This window comes from Nomascus leucogenys, chromosome 8, assembly GCF_006542625.1.
Source record: "Nomascus leucogenys isolate Asia chromosome 8, Asia_NLE_v1, whole genome shotgun sequence".
NCBI classification, from domain to species: Eukaryota; Metazoa; Chordata; class Mammalia; order Primates; family Hylobatidae; genus Nomascus; species Nomascus leucogenys.
Window position 1 is genome coordinate 42,704,668 of NC_044388.1, and position 21,912 is coordinate 42,726,579.

Genomic DNA, 21,912 nt, shown 5'->3' on the forward strand with positions numbered 1-21,912 from the left:
TCTGATCCACAGGCGGCTACGATTATAGCCTGGGCCGGAAGGGACCTAGATTATCTTTGTGACTGCTGCAGCTTTTTTTTTTTTTTTTTTTTCTTTTGCCAAGGGGAATTGTTAGCCAGGAAAGGTTCTCCTGGGAATCCTATCAGTCCTTGTCACAGAACACACATAGCTGCCAGCTACCAAGTCATGGAGATACGTTCAAAACAGTACAGAAGGTGTGATCCTATCTTCCTTGTAAAGTGTGGCTATTTATATGAGAGGAAAAATCCTGAGACAAGTCAAAACTACAGTGGTTACCTCTTGGTAGTGGGGAAATTTAGGACTTTTTTCTTTTCCAAGAACAAACATGTTATGCTGTTACTTAGAAAAATCTAGAGTGAGGGCCGGGAGCAGCGGCTCATGCTTGTAATCCCAGCACTTTGGGAGGCAGAGGCGGGTGGATTGCCTGAGGTCAGGAGTTCGAGACCAGCCTGGCCAACGTGGTGAAACCCCATCTCTACTAAAAATGGAAAAATTAGCCAGGCGTGGTGGCGGGTGCCTGTAATTCCAGCCACTCAGGAGACTGAAATAGGAGATTCGCTTGAACCTGGGAGGCAGGGGTTGCAGTGAGCTGAGATTGCAACATTACATACCAGCCTGGGCGACAAGAGACTTCATCTCAAAAAAAGAAAAATCTAGAGTGAGTGAGCAGACGGGAGTGGAGGAGGGGAACAGCGTCTATTGCTCCTCCAGAATGGAGCACAAGGGAATTCAGTTCACCTAAGAACAACTGGGGCCACCTAGCCAAGTGGCTGGGCGCCTCTAGACCTTTGGGGCTTGACTTCGACTCAGAATTCTGGATTTGGGAAAGTTCACCTTTTATGTTGTTCATATATCCTATAATTATTTCCCTTATTTTCTTTTTTTTTTTTTTTTTTTTTTTTTTTTTTTTTTTTTTTTGAGGCAGAGTCTCGCTCTGTCACCCAGGCTGGCATGCAATGGCGTGATCTTGGCTCACTGCAAGCTCTGCCTCCTGGGTTCAAGCGATTCTCCTGCCTCAGCCTCCCAAGTAGCTGGGATTACAGTCATCCACCACCATGCCCGGCTAACTTTTGTATTTTTAGTACAGACGGGGTTTCACCATGTTGGCCAGGCTGGTCTTTAACTCCTGACCTCCGGTGATCCATCCGCCTCAGCCTCCCAAACTGCTGGGATTACAGGAGTGAGCCACTGTGCCAGGCCTGTTTTTGTTTTTTTTTTTTAAGCTTTCCATTACTAGCTGCTGGGCTAAGGGGACTCAAAAGAAAAGATGTTTGTGTCTCCCTCCTTGGGCTGGAATTTGAAAAATTCAATAGCCTGGCCCCGAGGGCTGGGTTTGGTGACAACAGCAGGAACCAAACAGAAAGAACTCCAAAGCAAGGGGAATAAATCTGAGAGAGAAAAGTTGGGGTCATTTGTGTAATTAAACTTTCCTTCCTTGAAGACCTTCCATTTAGAGGGTTGTTTTATTAAGAGATTTAATAAATAAAATAAAATTTATTATTAAGTGTCTTCATGTCACTACACATGGCAATCGATGTCCACTTGGAATCAGCAGGCCTCTCCACCAAAACCAGGGAGGCCTTCAGGGAAGCTCCCGGATCCCAGCCCAGGAGTCTCACAGGCACCGCCTGCCTCTGTCTCTCTACAGTGTGACTCATCTCTAAGAGCAAAAGCATCGCCTCCATTCCAAGAGGTCTGGGACCTTGGAGTGTGGACCACGTGCACTGCTTGCAGGGCAGGCACACCTCTCACCTCCTCGGGAAGGCCCGGGGTTTGGAGAGATGAGCTCCAGGAGACTCCTGTGCATCCCTAATACCCTCTATTCACACATGGACCAACTAAGTCAATCGAACAAGGACCTGGTTCCCAGATGGGGCAGTTGAGCCCAGCCTGAATTCAACTCATGCCCCCAAAGTGAAGACATCGCTCTGTGGGAACCTGTGTGTGTGGTAGGGGTGGGAACTGAGGAAAGACCCTGTCCATATGCTCAGCCAAGGGTACCGGCTGCAAAGGAAAAGGGGGCAGCACGTTCCAACTCAAGTTTCTCTGGCCAGTACCATAGTTCCTCAGGCCAAGATGAAGGGTGCATCCGAAGGGACCAGACATGTCCGTCCCCTTTGAGAAAAAGGGCCTTGGGACTCCTGGGCACCAGGCAAGGTGGCAGCAGCACAAATCCCAGTGAGAGACCCTCGTGGGATGAGAAACACTGGTCATCCCCCCACCCCCACCAAGAGAGGTTTTCTAGGAAGACAGAATAAATTTTTATTGCACCCATACCAAACTACAGACACAAATCTTTGAAAGGTAAGTACCATTTTATTTAGTGTTGTAGGAAATGTTGGGTTACTTCTTAAAAACGAAAGCAAAGAAATTCAAAAGTCCCAAAGAAAGAAAGCAGGAAATAATAATTCTATAATCCAAAAACGTTGGGCGATCCTTCAGTTGGAGGAAGGGGGCATCAGTTAAATAGCTCACACAGTAGATACGGAGACACCGCGGAGTTAAGTTTGGTGGATACTAGGAATTAAGTTCTCCACCTGAGGCAATTAATTTTTCAGCCACGAGAGATAATTAGTAGTTCTAGAAAAAGAAAAAAAGTTGACTGGGAGAAGGGACCCAGGGAGGGAGGATGGTGTGTCATTTAACATTAAATTGCCTCTCTCTACAGTATGTGGATGAGCATCATGGACCTTCCTCCCTCTGTCCCGTTGAGCTCCCACTGTCAGCAAAACTGAGAAGCACACGCCTGTATCTTCTTCATACAGGCATGTGCACACACACCTGTATCTCCTTCATACAGGCATGTGCAGAGCCCTCACCAATCGGGCCCACAGCTGTTCAGTATGGCAAAGGGCAGACTTGCTCCTTCATCCACTCTGCTGCCTTGATGAGGTGAACACGCTGGAATAAGATGGAGGGCAGGATACCTGCCAAAGCCTGAGGAATGAGATGATCTGAAACAATTGGGCAAAGGCTAGACATTTCAAAAAGCTGACCTCCAGCTGCAGTTTACGGGTATAGAATGATGCTTCCCTCAAGTCCTGACTGCTCTTTCTGAGGCAGCCAGTCAAGGCCAAGAAATGAGCTGCTCCGGCTTCTCCAGAGCACAGCAGCCTCCCAGGGCCTGTCAGCATCTGCAGCAGCTGGAAGGAGGTCCCAGCTCTTCTGAGACATAGTCCATTTGTAGGATTCTCCAGTGCTCCAATTCACTAATGTCTCCTAATGGCTCAGAACAGGCTAAAGCTTCTCCCAGATAACCCCTCCCCCAAAACTGAGTCCTCAGGGACAGTTGTTAACTGAATGACCTCCAGGTTATCTACTTTGGGAAGTGCAGGAATGCTATAAACTGAATTTTTTCCCAGCAGCAGCAGAAGCCAGGCACCCTTGAGTCAATTCTCCTTCATTGTCCAGAGCTCCCAAGTGGCATTTCAGAGCACAGGAATTCACTCCTCCACCCAGATGTCCCTCTCATATGAACTGAGTCACACACCCCAGGTCCTAGCAGCAGACATCTCCAAACCAACATCCTCGTGAACACTGCAGATCTCTACACCAGCTCTCCAATGGAAGAAGAACCACGCAGAGCACACCTACCCCCCAGTGCACTTGGGCTATCACAGTAAAAATACATTTATATCAAGTAAAAAACATAATGCAGGACAAATATATACATGTACATTTTCTTTCTTTCTTTCTTTCTTTTTTTTTTTTTTTTTTTTTTTTGATACAGAGTCTCGCCTGTTGCCCATGCTGGAGTGCAATGATGTGATCTCAGCTCACTGCAACGTCCGCCTCCCTGGCTCAAGCGATTCTTGTGCCTCAGCCTCCCGAGCAGCTGAGATTACAGCTGTCTGCCACCACACCCAGCTAATTTCTGTATTTCTTAGTAGAGATGGGGTTTTGCCATGTTGGCCAGGCTGGTCTCGAACTCCCGACCTCAATCAAGTGATTCACCCGCCTCAGCCTCCCAAAGTGCTGGGATTACAGGCGTGAGCCACCGCGTCCAGCCATACATGTACATTTTCAGAGTTCAAGTGAATATACAGTTTTCTTTATAAGTATGTAAATAAATTTCATAGCACTACAAAAATACAAGTCATCTGAGAAGTTGACAGTGGTCCCAGTACTGTAGGAGAGAATTAAATAAAATAAAATAGCCGTAGATAATTAAAAGCTAATTAGATAAATCAAGTTACAGTATCATCCTTCAGATTAAAGTGCTCTGATATAACCAATGCCACAGCAAACGAAATCCTGGAAAGGGATTGCACTGCCAATGATTTTGCCTCTTAACCTCCATGTAACAAGGACATACATAAAAGAGATTCCTGATTTAATAACTGCTATCATCTTCACCCCCCGCCCACGCTATTAGCCTGTGATATTCTTCCCCTAGGAGAGATGTCAAGATTAGATGAGATTCTATCATAGCCAGGGAAAAAAATGAGCAATACCAGAAACATTCTAATTCCAGTCTTAAGTGAGTAACAACAAAATTACCTGAAAAATCTCAACTGGTGCTTTTAGCTAAGAAGGAGGCAAGTGTCCTAGTTAAAAAAAAAAAAAAAAAAAAAAAAAAAAAAAAAAAAGTCTATAAATCTAGTTTTAAAAATACAAATTCAAAAATAAGTATCATCTTCTTGCTCTGCATAGTTTTATAACAAGGGGGTAAAATGCTAGTGAGTCTATTCATGAGGGAAAATGGAAAAAAAGCAACCATTTGAAGGCTGAGGCATCTCTGTTTTCTACTGACTTTTAACTTTTATTAACTACATTAAGCCCTTCATTACAATTTCCCCAGTATCCCACAAATAATTTGGGTTTCCTTTTGGGCAGGGAGAGGAAGTTTTCAACGGACAGACATGCAGACGCAGTTCAATCCCTTTGGGGTCCAATCCATGGTCTCCCGTCCCCTGTACAGTGAAGGGGCTTCTTTTTTTCTTTTTATTTTCTTTTTAAGATGTAGTCTTAAAAAAATTGCCCAGGCTCTTTTTTTAAGAGTCTTAAAAAAACTCTTCCCCAGGCTGGAGTGCAGTGGCACGATCTTGGCTCACTGCAGCCTCCATCTCCCAAGTTCAAGCAATTCTCCTGCCTCAACCTCCCGAGTAGCTAGGATTACAGGCACGCACCACCATGCCAAGCTAATTTTTGTATTTTTAGTAGAGACGGGGTTTCGCCATGTTGGTCAGGCTGGTCTCGAACTCCTGACCTCAAGTGATCCACCCTCCTCGGCCTCGCAAAGTGCTGGGATTACAGGCATGAGCCACCGCGCCTGGCCTGAAGGGGCTTCATCATCTTGGGGAGTTGGTGGACCCTGTCTCTGCCCCTCACAAGGAGTGTTGCTGAGGAAACCACGGCACCGAGCAAAGGCACAGGGGGAAAAGGCCAAGCAATCCTATTGACATCATTCCACACCTGGAGAACTGTATTAGCGAGTGCTTGGGCCACCCAATCCCCTAGCAAAGCGCTGGATAGGCTGGTCCAGCCAGCAGGAACCTGGCTGTCATAAGAGGAGGGGCTTTCACCAAGTTCCTCAAATTGAATAAAGAGGAATTCTTTTAATTCCTGAATTCTACTTTTCCTGTCTCCAGTAGAAGGGCCCTGGATCTAAGCAGAAGATATTTTAAGGCTAGAGAGTAGTAGAAGCTGATGTTTAGAAAAGGCCGCTTGTTCAAAATCTGAAAGGCACATTCAGAGGCTTTCTCTAAACACCTCTGCCCCCATCAAAAAACAAGACCCAAGTCTGAGAAGCTGGGTAGGTTTACATGGTATCAAAATTTAACATCTGCAGCCAAAAGCCACACCTGAGCTACTCAAAGGCCAAGAAAGTATGTGTATGTAACACAGCACCAATCGCATGGTCCTTTTCTCATTTAAAGCTTTCTCAGGTAAGCTTTAAGAGCTGGAGGATACATACTGAAAAAAATCTCAGTATGAAAGAAAGAAAACCCCGGTGTTAAAATACATGAATACTTCCTGTGCCATCTGAATCTCTAGCTCAGGATCAGATCTTATGACCACATCTCTGGTGGGCATAAAATATTTACAACCTAGTTAAAGGCACAGTGGCATTTAAAACTAAAGCCTTGGGAATGTACAGTAAAAGATTAATTGTAGTCATTAACCTGGCTTCCATTGGTAGAATTCACTCTTGCCGGATAACACATGAGGGAGATGGTGATTCGGAGCCTGCTGGCTGGTTATCAGGCAGGGCAAGTCCTTGACCCCTGGAGCAGGTGAAAGTGAAGTCACAGAAACATCGCGGTGTTTTTCTTTGCTGATTTACATCTTTCCTGCTTTTTTGCCAACCTGAGTCGGGATGCGGAGGATATTGGGGGTTTCTTCCATGACTCTGACAAGCAGGTTGTCAATGTAGTCTTCCAGCTCGCGGACCTGGAACTCCTTCTTGCTTATCGTTTCCTTCTGTTTGAGGACCAGTTGGATCAGCTCATCATGGGTCAGCTGTGCGTACGCAAATGCAGGGTCCGAGGGGCTGTATTTCTTTGGAGAGGAGGTAAAAGTTGGGAAAAAGGAGTTATAAAATCAGCACAGAAATCTAAAACCTAAAAGAAGTACAAAGGAGGAAAAAGTGACTAGTGATCTGGGTCTCTTGGGAATCCATTTTCTTTCGTTCTTTTTTTTTTTTTTTTGAGACTGAGTTTCACTCTGTCACCCAGCCTGGAGTGCAGTGGCGCGATCTCGGCTCACTGCAACCTCCACCTCCTGGGTTCAAGTGATTCTCCCACCTCAGCCTCCTGAGTAGCTAGAACTATAGGCGTGCGCCACCATGCCTGACTAATTTTTGTATTTTTTTAGTAGGCACGAGGTTTCACCATGTTGGCCAGGCTGGTCTTGAACTCCTGACCCCAGGTGATCCGCCTGCCTCAGCCTCCCAAAGTGCTGGGATTACAGGCGTGAGCCACCGTGCCCAGCCAGGGAAATCTGTTTTCAATTTACAGTGAAAACAGGTTGTTGATTGATGAAGTCTTATGGAAAGGGCCAGATAGCCCATATTTGAGCCTTTGTGGGCCACAGCCAGCCTTTGTTAACATGTTCTTCCTTGGTTTTTTGGTTTGTTATGCTTTGTTTTATTTTGTTGTATGAACTTTTAAAAATGTAAAAACCATACTTGCCTCACAGGTCGAGGACCTCTGGACTTGACTCTGGGTTTGGATTTTAAGCAATGCCATCATGGGAGGACTCAGTTCTCCAAATGACTGCTCACTCCTCTGGGAACACTAGGAGCTCACACAACCAAACACCAGTGCAGAGCTGGAGACGACCCCCAAGCCAGAGGGGGCCCAGGAAGGCACAGCTGTGACAGCAGGTGCAGGGGGCAAGGGCTCTCCTTCCAGGGCAGCAAGTCAAGGTTCAGCCCAGACTGTCTGCTCCTGCCAAAGCTGCACTCAGAAGGACTCATTGAGCAGGTGGATGCAGAGGACACCCAGGGACCCCACTTCACATCACTTCATAATCAAGAAATATGCGGAGTCAGAGCCAGGTGCCACCATGCCCCGTCCTCACCCGTGGCCATCTAGGCACGCCCTTGGGTACACAGCGGCCTGTCCCAGAGCTGAGTGTTCCACTCCCGAGGACAGCACACACCCTGCGGAGTCACTGTGCTTTATCAGCATTTATGATCTGGGGCCCCTGCAAGCCCAAGCAGCCTGAACCAGGAGGAGACGCAAGGTAAAGCTTAAATGAAAAGTCACATGCTGTGCAAGTCCCTAGTAAGGAAAAAAAAGTGACTTTTCCTGAAATCTGTAGCCTGAGATTTACATGTTTAAAGAATCAAGATGATTTTGCTGGCAGAGCTCTGAGGCAGGAATAGCTTTATTGCCCTGAGGATCTAACGGTTTCACTGCCTACCAGGAAGGCCAAGAGACTACCTTCTCCAAGAATCAACACTCGCTCCTCAGTGACATGATAGGAGCCCCAGTTCAGTCAGTGATGCAAACTGCCTGGACACGAGCCAGAAGTCAAAGGAGGGATCCCAGCCCTCCCATCCTGGCCAGGAACAAAAGCACGATGATGGCGGTACTAACTTAGACACAACACCACCGTTTCCATAGACAGAGCGGGTTCAACCCCACACAGGCTGCACATTCAGAGGTGAGACACTGGACTGCTTTTTCAAAACCTGCTTCTCCCCTAATCTTTGTTTTTTAAAACTTTGAAGGCATGCATTCACAGTGCACCTCCTCTGGACCTCAGTCACTGTAGATGTGACTTCCAAAACAATATTTCATTGAAAAGTTGCAAGACTGAAAAAGAGCCCTAGCGATTGGTTGCACAACAATGTGAATGTACTTGATGCCTTTATTTTTTATTTTTATTTTTTTCTCCATAGAGACGGGGTCTCACTATGTTGCCTGGACTGGTCTCATACCCAAGCTCAAGTGATCCTCCCACCTTGGCCTCCCAAAGTGCTGTGATTACAGGCATGAGCCACCACACCCAGCCTTACATTTTATATCAAGAAAAAAGAGGCACCTTTGTAAATAATGGCAAAGAATGCGTCCTCAAGGGATTTCAGATTATACCTCTGTCATATAAGGATCTTATTTATTTATTTTTTTTAAAGTCTCAATACATAAGATACCCTACATGGAGTTTGAAAGAGAGAGGGATGCAGAGGCTGACACCTGTAGGGTGTCATTTAATTAATTCCAACACCTAACATTTGGGTCTCTTTATTTTTCCTGGGATTCTTTTTTAATTTCTTTTTTTGAGACAGAGTCTCACTGTGATGCCCAGGCTGGAGTGCAGTGACACAATCTCAGCTCACTGCAACCTCTGTCTCCCAGGTTTCAAGTGCTTCTCTTGCCTCAGTCTCTTGAGCAGCTGGGATTACAGGCATCTGCCACCACATCCAGCTAATTTTTGTATTTTTAGTAGAGACAGGGTTCCACCATGTTGGCCAGGCTGGCCTTGAACTCCTGACCTCAAGTGATCCGCCCGCTTCAGCCTCCCAAAGTGCTGGGATTACAGGCGTGAGCCACCGAGCCCAGTCTTCCTGGGGTTCTTGATGATATGTTTTATAATGTCAGCCTCATATAAAATAATAGTTTTACAGCTTTTTACTATTTAGTAAGCATTTTTTCCATCATAACATTTTAGCAAAACCTGCTTTTCTAATGGATGCTTAAAATCTCATTATATTTTAACTATTCCTCTATTGCTGGATTATTTATGTTGTTTTCAATTTGTACAATTATATATAACATTTTTATCAAAATGCATGAACATAAATCTTTGGCCATATCTCTAAGTACTTCCTTAAGATAAATGCCTAGAATTGAAAATGTGTGCACACTTAAGGTACTTCATACGAACCGTCAAACAGCTATTTAATTTGGATTCTGTAATTCAAAGGGAAAAAGGATATAAAGGACTTTAAAATCATTAGAAGAGCCTAGTTTTGCGATATTTAAAAATTATAAAACAGGGCCAGGCATGGTGGCTCACATCTGTAATCCCAGCACTTTGGGAGGCTGAAGCGGGTGGATCATGAGGTCAGGAGTTCGAGACCAACCTGGCCAACATGGTGAAACCTCGTCTCTACTAAAAATACAAAAAATTATCCAGGCATGGTGGCGGGCACCTGTAGTCCCAGCTACTGGGGAGGCTGAGGCAGGAGAATCACTTGAACCCGGGAGGCAGAGGTTGCAGTGAGCCAAGATCGTGCCACTGCACTCCAGCATGGGCAACAGTGCGAGACCCTGTCTCAAAAAAAAAAAATTGTAAAATAAGCCAGCATCATAAAAAGTGAGTAATGGCCTTGGAGAAGAAGAAGCACAGAGAAAATACCCACAAATGCAAGAAAGAACGGTGCCCATTGTCATGTATTTCTCACCAGGATTCTTACCCTGGACTTTTCCTTTTACATAGTTGTGATAATGACATACACTCAAATGTGCATCCAACTTTTTCCATATCACAGATGATTTTTGGATCTAGTTGGCTTTACTATTTTAAAACGGAAATGTTAAAGCCACCTGGGTAAATAATACACTCCCAGTTATAAATCATCTGTAAAGGATGGAGGCCCTGTAACAACAACCAAGAAAAGAAAAAAAAAATCACTGTAGTAATGATCCACCTAGCATTTCATAACTTTAGCTATGCAATTTCTTTCCCTTAAACCTCTCTTACTTTGCAACATTCCAAAGAGTAGGTATCTTTATAAATACTGTCTTGTGCCTTAACACAAAGCATCTATCACGTGGCAGGCCAATAGCAGAGCCTCCAGGGTCAGTTGCCTTTGTTTTGAGCTAAGTTATTCTCTTGGGCCAGTAGATAAGCCCTTGAATTAAATGAGCTTTGAAGAGGAAATAAAATGGGAGCCAAAGGTCTTGCTAACTTCCCAGAAACAAGGTGTTTGTTTCTCTTTGGAGCCACACTGCATTCCACAGTAAAAGGAAGACGGATGGGAAGCTGCTGAATGACTCTTTTTTTTTTTTGAGATGGAGTCTCGCTCTGTCACCCAGGCTGGAGTGCAGTGGCGCAATCTCGGCTCACTGCAAGCTCTGCCTCCCGGGTTCATGCCATTCTTCTGCCTCAGCCTCTCCGAGTAGCTGGGACTACAGGTGCCCACCACCACGCCCGGCTAATTTTTTGTATTTTCAGTAGGGACGGGGTTGCACCGTGGTCTCGATCTCCTGACCTCGTGATCCGCCCGCCTCAGCCTCCCAAAGTGCTGGGATTACAAGCGTGAGCCACCGCGCCCGGCCGAATGACTCTTAATTTTCATTGATGTCCCTTTATGCTGTCCTTTTATCTCATTTCCTGATAAATATCATTAATTCCAGGAAAACAAGTGCTGCCTCATCTATCTGCAACACACAGAAGCCAGGCAAGCTGGTTGACATATTGTACATTTTTAGGCTAGGGCTGAAATGTAGTAGGTACACAATTCTGGCTGTGGCTGATAATCTTGAGACAATTGCTTACCACCTGCCCTGTCAATGTGTCCTACAAAGAAAGAGTGGGGTCCGGGCGCAGTGGCTCACACCTGTAATCCCAACACTTTGGGAGGCCAAGGCGGGTGGATCACCTGAGGTCAGGAGTTCAAGACCAGCCTGACCGACATGGTAGAACCCCGTCTCTAATAAAAATACAAAAAAATCAGCTGGGTGTTGTGGTGCATGCCTGTAATCCCAGCTAGTTGGGAGGCTGAGGCATAAGAATTGCTTGAACCTGGGAGGTGGAGGTTGCAGTGAGCTGATACCGCACCATTGCACTCCAGCCTGATCAACCAGAGCGAAAATCCATCAAAAAAAAGGAAGGAAGGGAGGGAGGGAGGGAAAGAATGAAGGAAGGACGGAAGGAAGGAATGAAGGAAGGAAGGAAGGAAGGAAGGAAGGAAGGAAGGAAGGAAGGAAGGAAGGAAAGAAAAAAGTGGGGCAAGACAGCAAGAAGATGCTATCTTGTTTTCAGCAATCATCAGTTATGATTACTTCGCTTCTTTTACCAAAAACTTGGACCTCCAGCGTCCTGTGAACCTTTATCCCAGCTCTTACTGGTAGACATGCAGTGAAGCCAGAGGGAATAACAAGTACCCAGCACTTGAAAAACACTTTCAGCTAAGCATGGTGGCACATCTGTAGTCCCGGCTACTTGGGAGGCTGAGGTAGGAGAATCACTTGAGCCCAGGAGTTCGAGGCTGCGAAGAGCTATGATTGCACCTGTGAATAGCCATTGCCCGCCAGCCTAGGCAACAGAGCAAGACCCCATCACCATTAAAAAACAAAACAAGGCTGGTGCGGTGGCTCACGTCTGTAATCCCAGCACTTTTGGAGGCTGAGGCGGGGGGATCACCTGAGGTCATGAGTTCGAGACCAGCCTGGCTAACATGGCAAAACCCTGTCTCTACTAAAAATACAAAAATTAGCTAGGCATGGTGGCGGGCGCCTGTAATCCCAGCTACTCTGGAGGCTGAGGGGGGAGAATCACCTGAACCCGGGAGGTGGAGGTTGCGGTGAGCCAAGATGGTGCCACTGCACTCCATCCTAGGCAACAAGAGCAAAACTCCATCTCAAAAAAAAACCCAAAAAAGAAAACTATTCAATATCCAGAGTCCATGGGACTGTAAAATCTATGATGGAATGAAATTTTAGCTCCTCTAAACTAAAATAAAAACAAAGTTTTTTTCTATAGACTGCAGTTCCCAGTGTCAGTTGGGAAGTCCCTCTCTACATATTTGAAATACAATATATCTTTGCCCACTAAAGGTCACCAGTCCCTCAGTAAATCATTCTCTTCTAGTCCAGATAATGAGTTGAAGACCAGGGATTTGCAGCAAGGCAATATTCTAAATCCTTCAGATTCTAGAACCAGAAAGAGCACGATGAAGACAATCCTAGGCAGAGTTCATCTGGGAGGCTGGTTTTGTTTTGTGGGGAGTTGTTTTTTAATATTAGCCCATACTTTTAGAGACCCTCCAAATGAGCAAGATACTTCCTGGAAATTTACCTTAAGGAAATAATCTAAAGAGAAGAAAAAATTCCATATAGGAAGTTGTTGACTATGATATTAATTCATACTGAAAAACAGAAAACAGGCTGTGCATCTTGCCTCCTCACACCTGTATCCCAGCACTTTGGGAGCCCGAAGCAGGTGGATCACTTGAGCCCAGGAGTTCAAGACCAGCCTGAGCAACATGATGAAACCCCATCTCTACAAAAAATACATAAATTAGCTGGGCATGGTGGCGCTCGCCTGTAGTCCCAGCTACTTGGGAGGCTGAGGTGGGAGGATTGACTGGGCCCAGGAGGTCAAGACTATGATGAGCCGTGATCATGCCACTCTGCTCCAGCTTGGGCAACAGAGTGAGATCCTGTATCAAAAAAAAATTTCCTGATTTTGATGAATGTCCTTACTGTTAGGAGTATTTAGGGGTAAAAGGAGCATGAGGTAGGCCAGGCACAGGGGCTCATCCCTGTAATCCCAGCACTTTGAGGGGCCAAGGCAGGTGGATCGCCTGAGGTCAGGAGTTCGAGATGAGCGTGGCCAACGTAGCAAAACCCTGTCTCTACTAAAAATACAAAAATTAGCCAGGCGTGGTGGTGTGCATCTATAGTCCCAGCTACTTGGGAGGCTGAGGCAGGAGAATCACTTAAACCCAGGAGGGGGAGGTTGCAGTGAGCCGAGATTGCACCACTGCACTCCAGCCTGGGTGACAGAGTGAGACGCCATCTCCAAAAAAAAAAAAAAGTTCCCTGATTTTAATAAATCCTTACTGTTAGGAAATTACATAGTAATTAAAGGATTTTAATAAGTCCTTACTGTTAGGAATTATATAGTTAAGTATTTAGGGTTAAAAGGAACGTGAGGTACACAACTTACTTCCAAATGATTAAAAAAAAAATTATGCATACACCTGCGTGTGTATATCCAGAAAGAGAGAAGGTGGGGGAGAGGAAGCAGAGAGGATGAGACTGATGGGCAAATGTGGTCAGATGTTAACCACTAGAGAACTGGGAGGAAGGGTTTGTAGGAGTTCTTTGTACTGTTCTTGCAACTTTTTTTTTAACATTTGAAATTATTTCAAAATAAAGTTATCAAAAAAGTGTATCTATGCGGCCGGGCGCGGTGGCTCACGCTTGTAATCCCAGCACTTTGGGAGGCCGAGGCGGGCGGATCACGAGGTCAGGAGATCGAGACCACGGTGAAACCCTGTCTCTACTAAAAATATAAAAAAATCAGCCGGGCGTGGTGGCAGGCGCCTGTGGTCCCAGCTACTCGGAGAGGCTGAGGCAGGAGAATGGCGTGAACCCGGGAGGCGGAGCTTGCAGTGAGCCGAGATCGCGCCACTGCACTCCAGCCTGGGCGGCAGAGCAAGACTCCGCCTCAAAAAAAAAAAAAAAAAAAAAAAAAAAAGTATATCTATGCAATGATTGCAATTATCAGAATTTTACATTCTTGCCAAAGGAAAGGAAACATGAGGGAAAAAGAAAATACCTGACCTGAATGGGCCAGACTGTGGGTGACATTTTCTTCTCCTTAAAAAGAGGCACCAGGCTGGGTGTGGTAGCTCACGCCTATAATCCCAGCACTTCAGGAGGCCAAGGTGGGAGGATCACTTGAGCCTAGGATTTCAAGACCAGCCTAGGCAACATAGCAAGATCCCATCTCCATTAAGAAGGAAAATTTTTAAATAATTTTTTTAAAAAAGAAGGGCCAGTGTCAATCATGTTGCTTGAGACAAAAAAAAAAAAAAATTAACAATAACTAAACAAGTATAAGGGAATAAAGTAATTATCCAATGGAATGTCTGGGGGCTTCCAAAGTTTACTCAAAGACTCAAGATGTATGACTAAGTGCTCCTGGCACCACCGGCTGCCCAGGGAGAGGTATACGATGGTGACTATGGAAATGGGTGTTTTGTCAATTCCTAACGAACGCACCAGCTTCTCAGAGGACATACCTTCATCATGGCCTCGTTGTTCAAGTTCTCACTGATGATGGTGGCAGTTCCCAAGCTGGAGTTAGCAATCTTGGTGGCCGTTGCATTCATTGGCTTCACAGGATGAAGTCTAAAGAGAAGGGGAAAAGGATCTTTAGACCCTCCGGTCATGGCAAAACTGAGCAACTGCCCACTGCAAAGATGGCAGCCAGTAAGCCAGACAAGGGGCAGGTGGGTCACATGCTGCCCTCATCTCTGGGCCAACTCACTCCAATGTCTCAGTTCCTGTGGAAACAAAAGCAGTCAGGACAGGGCTGCCACATGCAAGCCAGTAAAGCATGTCCTTGTCCAGATGTCCTGATGTCTTCACGGGACCCTTGGTCTTGTTACAAACATCAGAACATTAAAGGCAATGTCTTATTTTTTGAAGTCAACTAGAGCCTAGGCATTCACTGTAAAACTCTGCAGAGGCTTCCGTCCCTCCACAGTAAAGACAGCTCAAAACAAACATACAAGCTTCACGTTGGGTAGTGCTTGAAGCAGTTTTTGACACTGCTAGATACTACTACCACTCAATGCCAGTTAGTTCTGAGACTGTTAAGATACTGGTGGCATTGCGTTTCTGCAATGTGAGAGGCTGTGCAGAACAATTCCTAGGCTATATTTACAGACTACTATTATGTTCTTGCTATAAACGCAGCAGTGTCTTGAGGTATTACCACCACAAGGGGCAGCCCTACCAGCAGGAGAGTGACAGGAGGGTTGTCACATCAGACGTCTGTGTGGTTAGAAAGCCGTAACCTCTGCAGGTAGGAAGCAAAGGGGGACATTGCTCACATTTACATAGATGATCTCCCCCATCTCTCACCTGTGCTTGGCTGACCCAGTTCCAGCGCCTGGCTGAGCTGAGACTGGATGTGTCTCCGAGGGTGAGACCCAGGCCTGGAGGAGTGGCTTCCTCTTGCCAAAATTTTCAACTCTACCAGCGGAGCCCTCTGCTGTGGCTTTTTTTTGAGATTCTGCTGTGCTGGTGTGGTGAGTGTCAGAATGTGCAGAGCTGGGGAAAGAGTGTGTGGCAGGAAAGATCTCAGAAGGGGAGGGGCTGGGTACAGGATTGTCCAGGGATGTGCCAGGAGGCGGGCTTGGACTCCCATTTCCCATCGGTTTTTCTTCCTTGCCACCACTGGGGCCTGGCAGCTGTTTATCCAAGCTTGAGCTCTTGCCGAGATGTGGTTTGTGAATTCCGAACTCTGTGGTCTGCTCTGAAGGAGCTGTCACAGATGCCTGGGGTGCTTGCAGCCTGAAATCACACAGGTCCTCCCCCAGTGCCAACCTATCTGCCTCGCCACTGGGCCCCTTTCCCCTCTCAGGACAGGAGACTACCAAGCCCAAGGACGAAGCTCCTATGTCCAGAGTTGATGACTCTGCTGTCTCTCCATCATCTTCAACCTGATCTCCGTCATCTTCAACCTGATCTATTCTTTCATCATCTGATGCAACTTCAGGAATGGAAGGAAGGCTTAAGTTTAGATCAGCCATGATTGGAGATTTAAAATCTGAGGCCAACTGAAGGTCACTCAAGGGGTCAGACAATAAACCTTCGTGGTCACTAGCTTTGCTCTGATACTGAGTCACAAGGGCATCCTCTCCCTCCATCCTAAAGAGTGGAGTGTCTTTCGCTGAGCTTGCTTCACTCGTGGGGCCTTCGGAGAAACTCTCCTGGGAGGGGAGGAGAAGGTGATCCGCTGGGGAGGCTGGCGCACCGCACGTCGCTGGCCCAGGTGTGGTCACCGATTCCCTTTCTGAGTCCTCTGCATGGGGAGACTCAGGAGGCTCTCCATCAGATGCGTTTCCAGCAACAGCCCATGCAGCGGTCAGCTCCTGCGGACAACTGCTGTGTCCTTCCACCAGCGGGGTGGCCCTCTCCACCGCCTCTTCCGTGAAGAGCTGCTCAGAAAATGACATACGCTTCTTGGTTTTCTTCTGGCCCTCGCGGAGGTTCAGACCCATCTCTTCCAGCTTCTGCATCGTGGAATCAATGGAAGGCACCGATTCTCCCATGGGAAGAGGGGGCGCCACTTCTTCAACTGCATCCCTAGCTTTGCTCTCCACAAGAGACCCAGCCTGACTCTCCAAGTCTCTGTCTCCTCCTGCCACAAGCTCCCCAACGGGGCTCGCAGCTCCATCACTGCTGAGTGAAAGGGCAGATGGTACTTCCTGGGCCTCTCCAAATGATGGGCTACAGTCTTGTTTTTTGCGGGGGAATCTCGGAAGTTCTTCCTCTTGTCGCCCTGTTTCAGGCTGCTCTGGGAGAGACTCCTCCAACTCAAGGCTGCTGGTGTTCTTCTCTGTGCCTGTCTCACGGGTCCTGCCCATCAGAGAATCTTCTGTCCCTTTATTTGCTGGAATGGATGGCTGTTTGAAAAGTGATCCCAGGGCAGAAGAACCAGAATTTGGAACCGGTGTTAAACTCTCAGTTTGCAACTCTGCCTTAGGGAGCAAGGGTGGTTCTTCAGACTTGGCCTGGCCCCTGTCTACGAGAGGCCAGCTTTCAATTGGAGTGGATGTGGAAATGGGAGCTGCTATGGGAGATAAGAGAGAGGAGAAGACAGAAGGACTCTCAGAGGACTGTGTGTCTGCACCAAGTCCCAATTCAGAGGGGACAGGTGCCTGGCCAGAACTAGAAGGGAGAGGAGGAAGAGAGGAAGGGGAGTCAGTGGGGGAAGGAAGCCTGGCTGTGGGTTGCGCCTCCGGAGACACTTCCAGTCTGCAAAAAGGACAAAATGAAATCTGCAGGTCAGTGCAGATGCATCATGAGAGACAAAGAAAATACACAAAAACAAGTCATTCACCAGGGGAGAACGTCTTTACACATGGGGCAGTACCTTAAGAAGTTAAAAAAGGAACACTAGCTGGACGCGGTGGCTCACGCCTGTAATCCCAGCACTGTGGGAGGCTGAGGCGGGCGGATCACCTGAAGTCAGTTCAAGACCAGCCCAGCCAACGTGGTGAAACCTCATCTCTACTGAAAAATACAAAAATTAGCCAGGTGTGGTGGTGTGCACCTACAGTCCCAGCTACTCGGGAGGCTGAGGCAGGAGAACTGCTTGAACCTGGGAGGTGCAGGTTGCAGTGAGTTGAGATCGTGCCACTGCACTCCAGCCTGGGCGATAGAGGGAGACTGTCTCAAAAAAAAAAAAAAAAAAGGAACACTGACACTTAGCATACACAATAGACACTTTTATAACCAAGCAAATCTGTCACACAAAAGTCTGTTGCAATAGAAATGAAAAGATCCCAGTAAAGCAATAGCCTCCGGTTTCTTGTGGTGATTAACACAAGGTCCGAGCATTTGATTATTACAGGACAAAATGCACCTAAAAGGTTTAAAGTGGTTAAAGATGTAACACAAAGCAACAGGCACAGATAAGTTTAAGAGGAACAGTTTGTATGTGTGTGTATGTGTGTGTGTGTGCATATCAAAGTAAGCAGAATCTCTAAAAAAAAAAACTCACTCCCCAGACCACAGAAATATTGTCAGTGTGAACGTGAGTCACACCAAAAAGCAGAAGTCCCCAAGGCCAGTCCCCAAGGCTCACGCCGGCTCTTACAACAAGGGGCAGAGTGGACACAGAGAACCGTTACTGTCACTTGAGAGAGGGCCGAGGGTCTCTCATACCAGAAACCAATGCCAAAAGGCAAGGAGGCAGGATAACATCTGGCTCAAAGGGAAATGTGAGATAAGAACTTTGAAAACACAGGTTCTGCATACACTACAACCCAAACTCAGTATTCCCAACTTGCAACACTCACAATCTGCTACAAACCACTGCATTCCACTGAGATCTGATAAGCTGACTGAAAGGACAGACCATGCCTGCTGGGCAGTAGCTCTGAGCTAGGAAACATCACTGCAATTTGTACAGGGCAGGCCAAGCTGGCAGTAGGGACTGGTTAAAAAAATAATTTAGACCAGCAAACCTTTGGCATATACGGGTACTATGATATCATGGAACCAGCAAGAGCTGGTCTAACGTAAGCCTGAAAACCACCAATGGCGAGGCAGAAATGCCCTGCACGAGAAGAGCCAAAACTCACCGGGGCTTGACAGCTCTGGTTTGGGGAGCCCTCGGAGAGGAAATTGGAGGTTTCGGTTCAGACTTGGACTCTGGCTCAGCTTCTGGTTCTGTGATCTGCACATCTTCAAAGGGGTTCAGGGAGCTGCCCTGTCTGGAGACAACAGCTGCAGTATCTTTCTCGGATCTTCTCACAAGGTCTTTAGCAGGCCCCAACGCGTCCTCCCCCGGCTTAACCCCCATCAGCATGCCTTCCTTCTCCCTCCCTGGGACTGTGAGAGGGTTTTCACCTTCACTGCCCTTAGCCACATCCTTCTTCCCCGTCATCAGAGACAGCAAAGAGGACCTCCTGCTCTCTGGCTTCTTGCTCTCCTTGGCTTCTTTTGTGGCCTCCGAGTTTGCGGGGGCCGTGTTTTCTCTGAGGTCCCCACTGACCAGTGGGGCAGGTCGGTAGGATGGCAGGGTCATAGACTTCAAGGAGTCTTTGGTGAAAGATTCAGAGAGCTGTCTGTCAGAAGACAGCCCACCTCCTTCAGCAGGCTCCTTCCAAGACCCAGCCGCCAGGTTCTCCGTAGAAGAGAACAAATGCTTCTTTCTGAAGCCCTTGGGGGATGGGGAGGAGGACGGGCTGCTGTCCTTGGTCTCACCCTTGGCTTCTGGCTGCTCCAGGTAAACATGGTTCCCATTGATGCAGACATTAGAGCGGGAAAGGACATCATTCTTAGACCGAAGGCCGCCAAGAAAGGAAAGTCCTTCCTTCTTGGGAAGGGTAAAGTTGACCTGGTTCAGTTGCTTAAGATCCGTACTCGCTGTTCTCTTGTGAGACATGACTTTGGGAAGAAAAACAAAGAACAGAAAGGGGATAAGATGTTAAATGGGTGGTTTGCAGTGTAGGGGCATCTGTCAACGTCTGGATACATTTCTGGTTGTCACAACTTAGAGGGGGCGTGCTGCTATTAGTATCCAGCAGGTAGAGGACAAAGATGATACTGAACATCTTACAATGTATAGCACAGCCCCTCACAACAAAGGCCTGTCTAGTCCAAACTGTCCACAGTGCTGAGGTTGAGAAACTCTGGATTAAACCAATGAAAAGGGCAGCACTCTTGGTAGAGTAGCAGAATCCGGCCAATGGGAGGGATTCAGACATTGAAATTGAAGTTCAAAATACATAATTAACTCAGAGCTAAAGGAACCAGATTCCTTGGCTTCTGATAAGGCTATATCCCACGAGGCTTAAGCACATCACAGGAACTCAATAACTACCTGATGAATTAATGAAATATCAGAATTACTATCAGGTTCCATGGTTTTACCCTTAAAAAAAAAAAAAACTTGCAAGACACTCATTCTGTTAGCTCTAAAAGCTTGTACTAGTGGGCATCATTTATAGAGCCAGGAACTCTGGAAAAGGAATTTATACATTCTTAGAAACCAGAGGGTATAATCCCAGCACTTCAGGAGGCCAAGGCAGGTGGATCACTTAAGGTCAGAAGTTCAAAACCAGCCTGGCCAACATGGTGAAACCCCAACTCTACTAAAAATACAAAAATTCACCGGGTGTGGTGGCGGGCACCTGTAATCCAAGCTATTTGGGAGACTGAGGAAGGAGAATCACTTAAACCCAGGAGGTGGAAGTTGCAGAGAGCCGAGATCACGCCACTGCACTCCAGCCTGGGTGACAGAGCAAGACTCCATCTCAAAAGAAAGAAAGAAAGAAATAAACCAGAGGGCTTAGAAATAGAGAGGGCATCTCAGCCGTGGGCAGTGGTTCACGCTGGTCATACCAGCCCTTTGAGGGGCTGAGGCAGGAGGATCACTTGAAGCCAGGAGTTTCAGACCAGCCTGGGCAACATAGTGAGACCTCATCTCTTAAAAAAAAATTTTTTTTAATTAGGTGTGATGGTGCACACCTTTAGTCCCAGCTCCTCAGAAGGCCCAGGTGGGAGGATTCCTTGAGCCCAGGAGTTGGAGGCTGCAGTAAGCTATGATCGCGCCACTGCACTCCGCAAGACCCTGTCTCTAAAACAAACAAACAAAAAATATTTTAAAAAAAGAAGCAGAGAGGGCATTTTTTTTTTTTTTTTGAGACAGAGTCTCACTCTGTCACCCAGGCTGGAGTGCAGTGGCACGATCACAGCTTACTGCAGCCTCTACTTCCTGAGCTCAAGCAATCCTCCCAGCCTAGCCTCCTGCGTAGCTGGGGCTACAGGAGTGTGTCATCACATCTGGCTAATTTTTATATTTTTTGTAGAGACAGGGTTTCACCATGTTGCCCAGGCTGGTCTCAAACTCCTGGGCTCAAGCGATCTGCCTGCCTCGGCCTCCCAAAGTGCTGGGATTACAGGCATGAGCCACCACGCCTGGCCTTAGAGAGAGCATCTTAACCACCACTATCATCACCCCCACCACCATGATTTTGTAACTGAGGAATTGAATTAAACTCTTTCTCTTGAGATTTGTCTGTTTCTTCTCTCTCAGAACGAAGCATGGTAAGTGGAAGAAGAGAGGTCAAGCAGGAAGAGGCAGAAACTCACCATCCGAGGCCGAGGAGGACTCATCCTCATTGTCATCTTCATCCCACTGGGACTGAAAGTCTCCGGGACGAAGCAGCACTTTTTCTGGCTTTGAAGTCGGCAGGACAGACATGGACTGGGAAAGAGGCGTCTTCTGCAAATTCGACTTGGAAAGTAAGGTCTTGATCTTTGATTTCTTTTTCTTGTCTTTGCCCACAGACTCATCATCACTGTCGACCAAAGGTGTCGTGCTAGGGATGATGGCGGAGGCGGTGTCTGACCCGCTGTCCTTATTCTTCCCCTTGATCTTGTCTTTCAGTTTTCCAAATGGATTCCGAGACTTGTCTTTCACAGAAAGGTCAAACATGCTGGCAGTCATGTTGTTTCTCATAAACTGGATGTCAACCTCAATTTCTCCTCGCTCCTTGTCCTTCTTTCCTGGTTTGGATTTCAACTTATACCACCTGAAAGGAGAAAGGCTGCAGAGTTACCTTTGAATGGAAGCAACTGCAACAATGTTCACAATCCCCATGAACTGGCCTCTCCTCTCTGCTACCAGCAGCCTCTTCAATGCATACATTCTCTTCGGGAAGTGGTAGAAGAGAGCAGAATTTTTTTTTTTTTTTTTTTTTTTTTTTGACACAGAGTCTTGCTCTGTCACCCAGGCTGGAGTGCAATGCTGCCATCTCGGCTCACTGCAGCCTCTGCCTCCTGGGTTCAAGTGATTCTCCTGCCTCAGCCTCCTGAGTAGCTGAGATTACAGGAGCGCATCACTACATCCACATCCGGCGAATTTTTGTATTTTTAGTAGAGACGGGGATTCACCATGTTAGCAAGGCTGGACTCGAACTCCTGACCTCAGATGATCCGCCCGCCTCAGCCCCCCAAAATG

General features: G+C 46.9%; 1 protein-coding gene across 4 annotated transcripts in view; it reads right to left on the bottom strand.

Moving 5' to 3' along the window:
• Positions 1 to 2,317: 2,317 nt before the first annotated feature.
• The window catches only part of RAB11FIP1 (RAB11 family interacting protein 1), a 41,577-nt gene continuing 21,982 nt past the window's right edge, over positions 2,318 to 21,912 (bottom strand). Inside the window, exons 2-7 of one of the 4 annotated variants that reach the window (XR_004031320.1) lie at positions 21,042 to 21,484; positions 18,527 to 19,334; positions 15,297 to 17,195; positions 14,450 to 14,558; positions 6,147 to 6,522; positions 2,318 to 4,147 (exon numbers count right to left, since the gene is read on the bottom strand). Coding sequence is in view for 3 of the 4 variants with exons in the window: in XM_030817105.1 (XP_030672965.1) it covers positions 6,304 to 6,522; positions 14,450 to 14,558; positions 15,297 to 17,195; positions 18,527 to 19,334; positions 21,042 to 21,484 (3,478 nt within the window). In the remaining variant the exon portion in view is untranslated. Of the gene's footprint in view, positions 6,523 to 14,416; positions 14,559 to 15,296; positions 17,196 to 18,526; positions 19,335 to 21,041; positions 21,485 to 21,912 lie in introns of those variants that run through there. The other 3 variants (XM_030817105.1, XM_030817106.1, XM_030817107.1) reach the window with 3 other exon arrangements.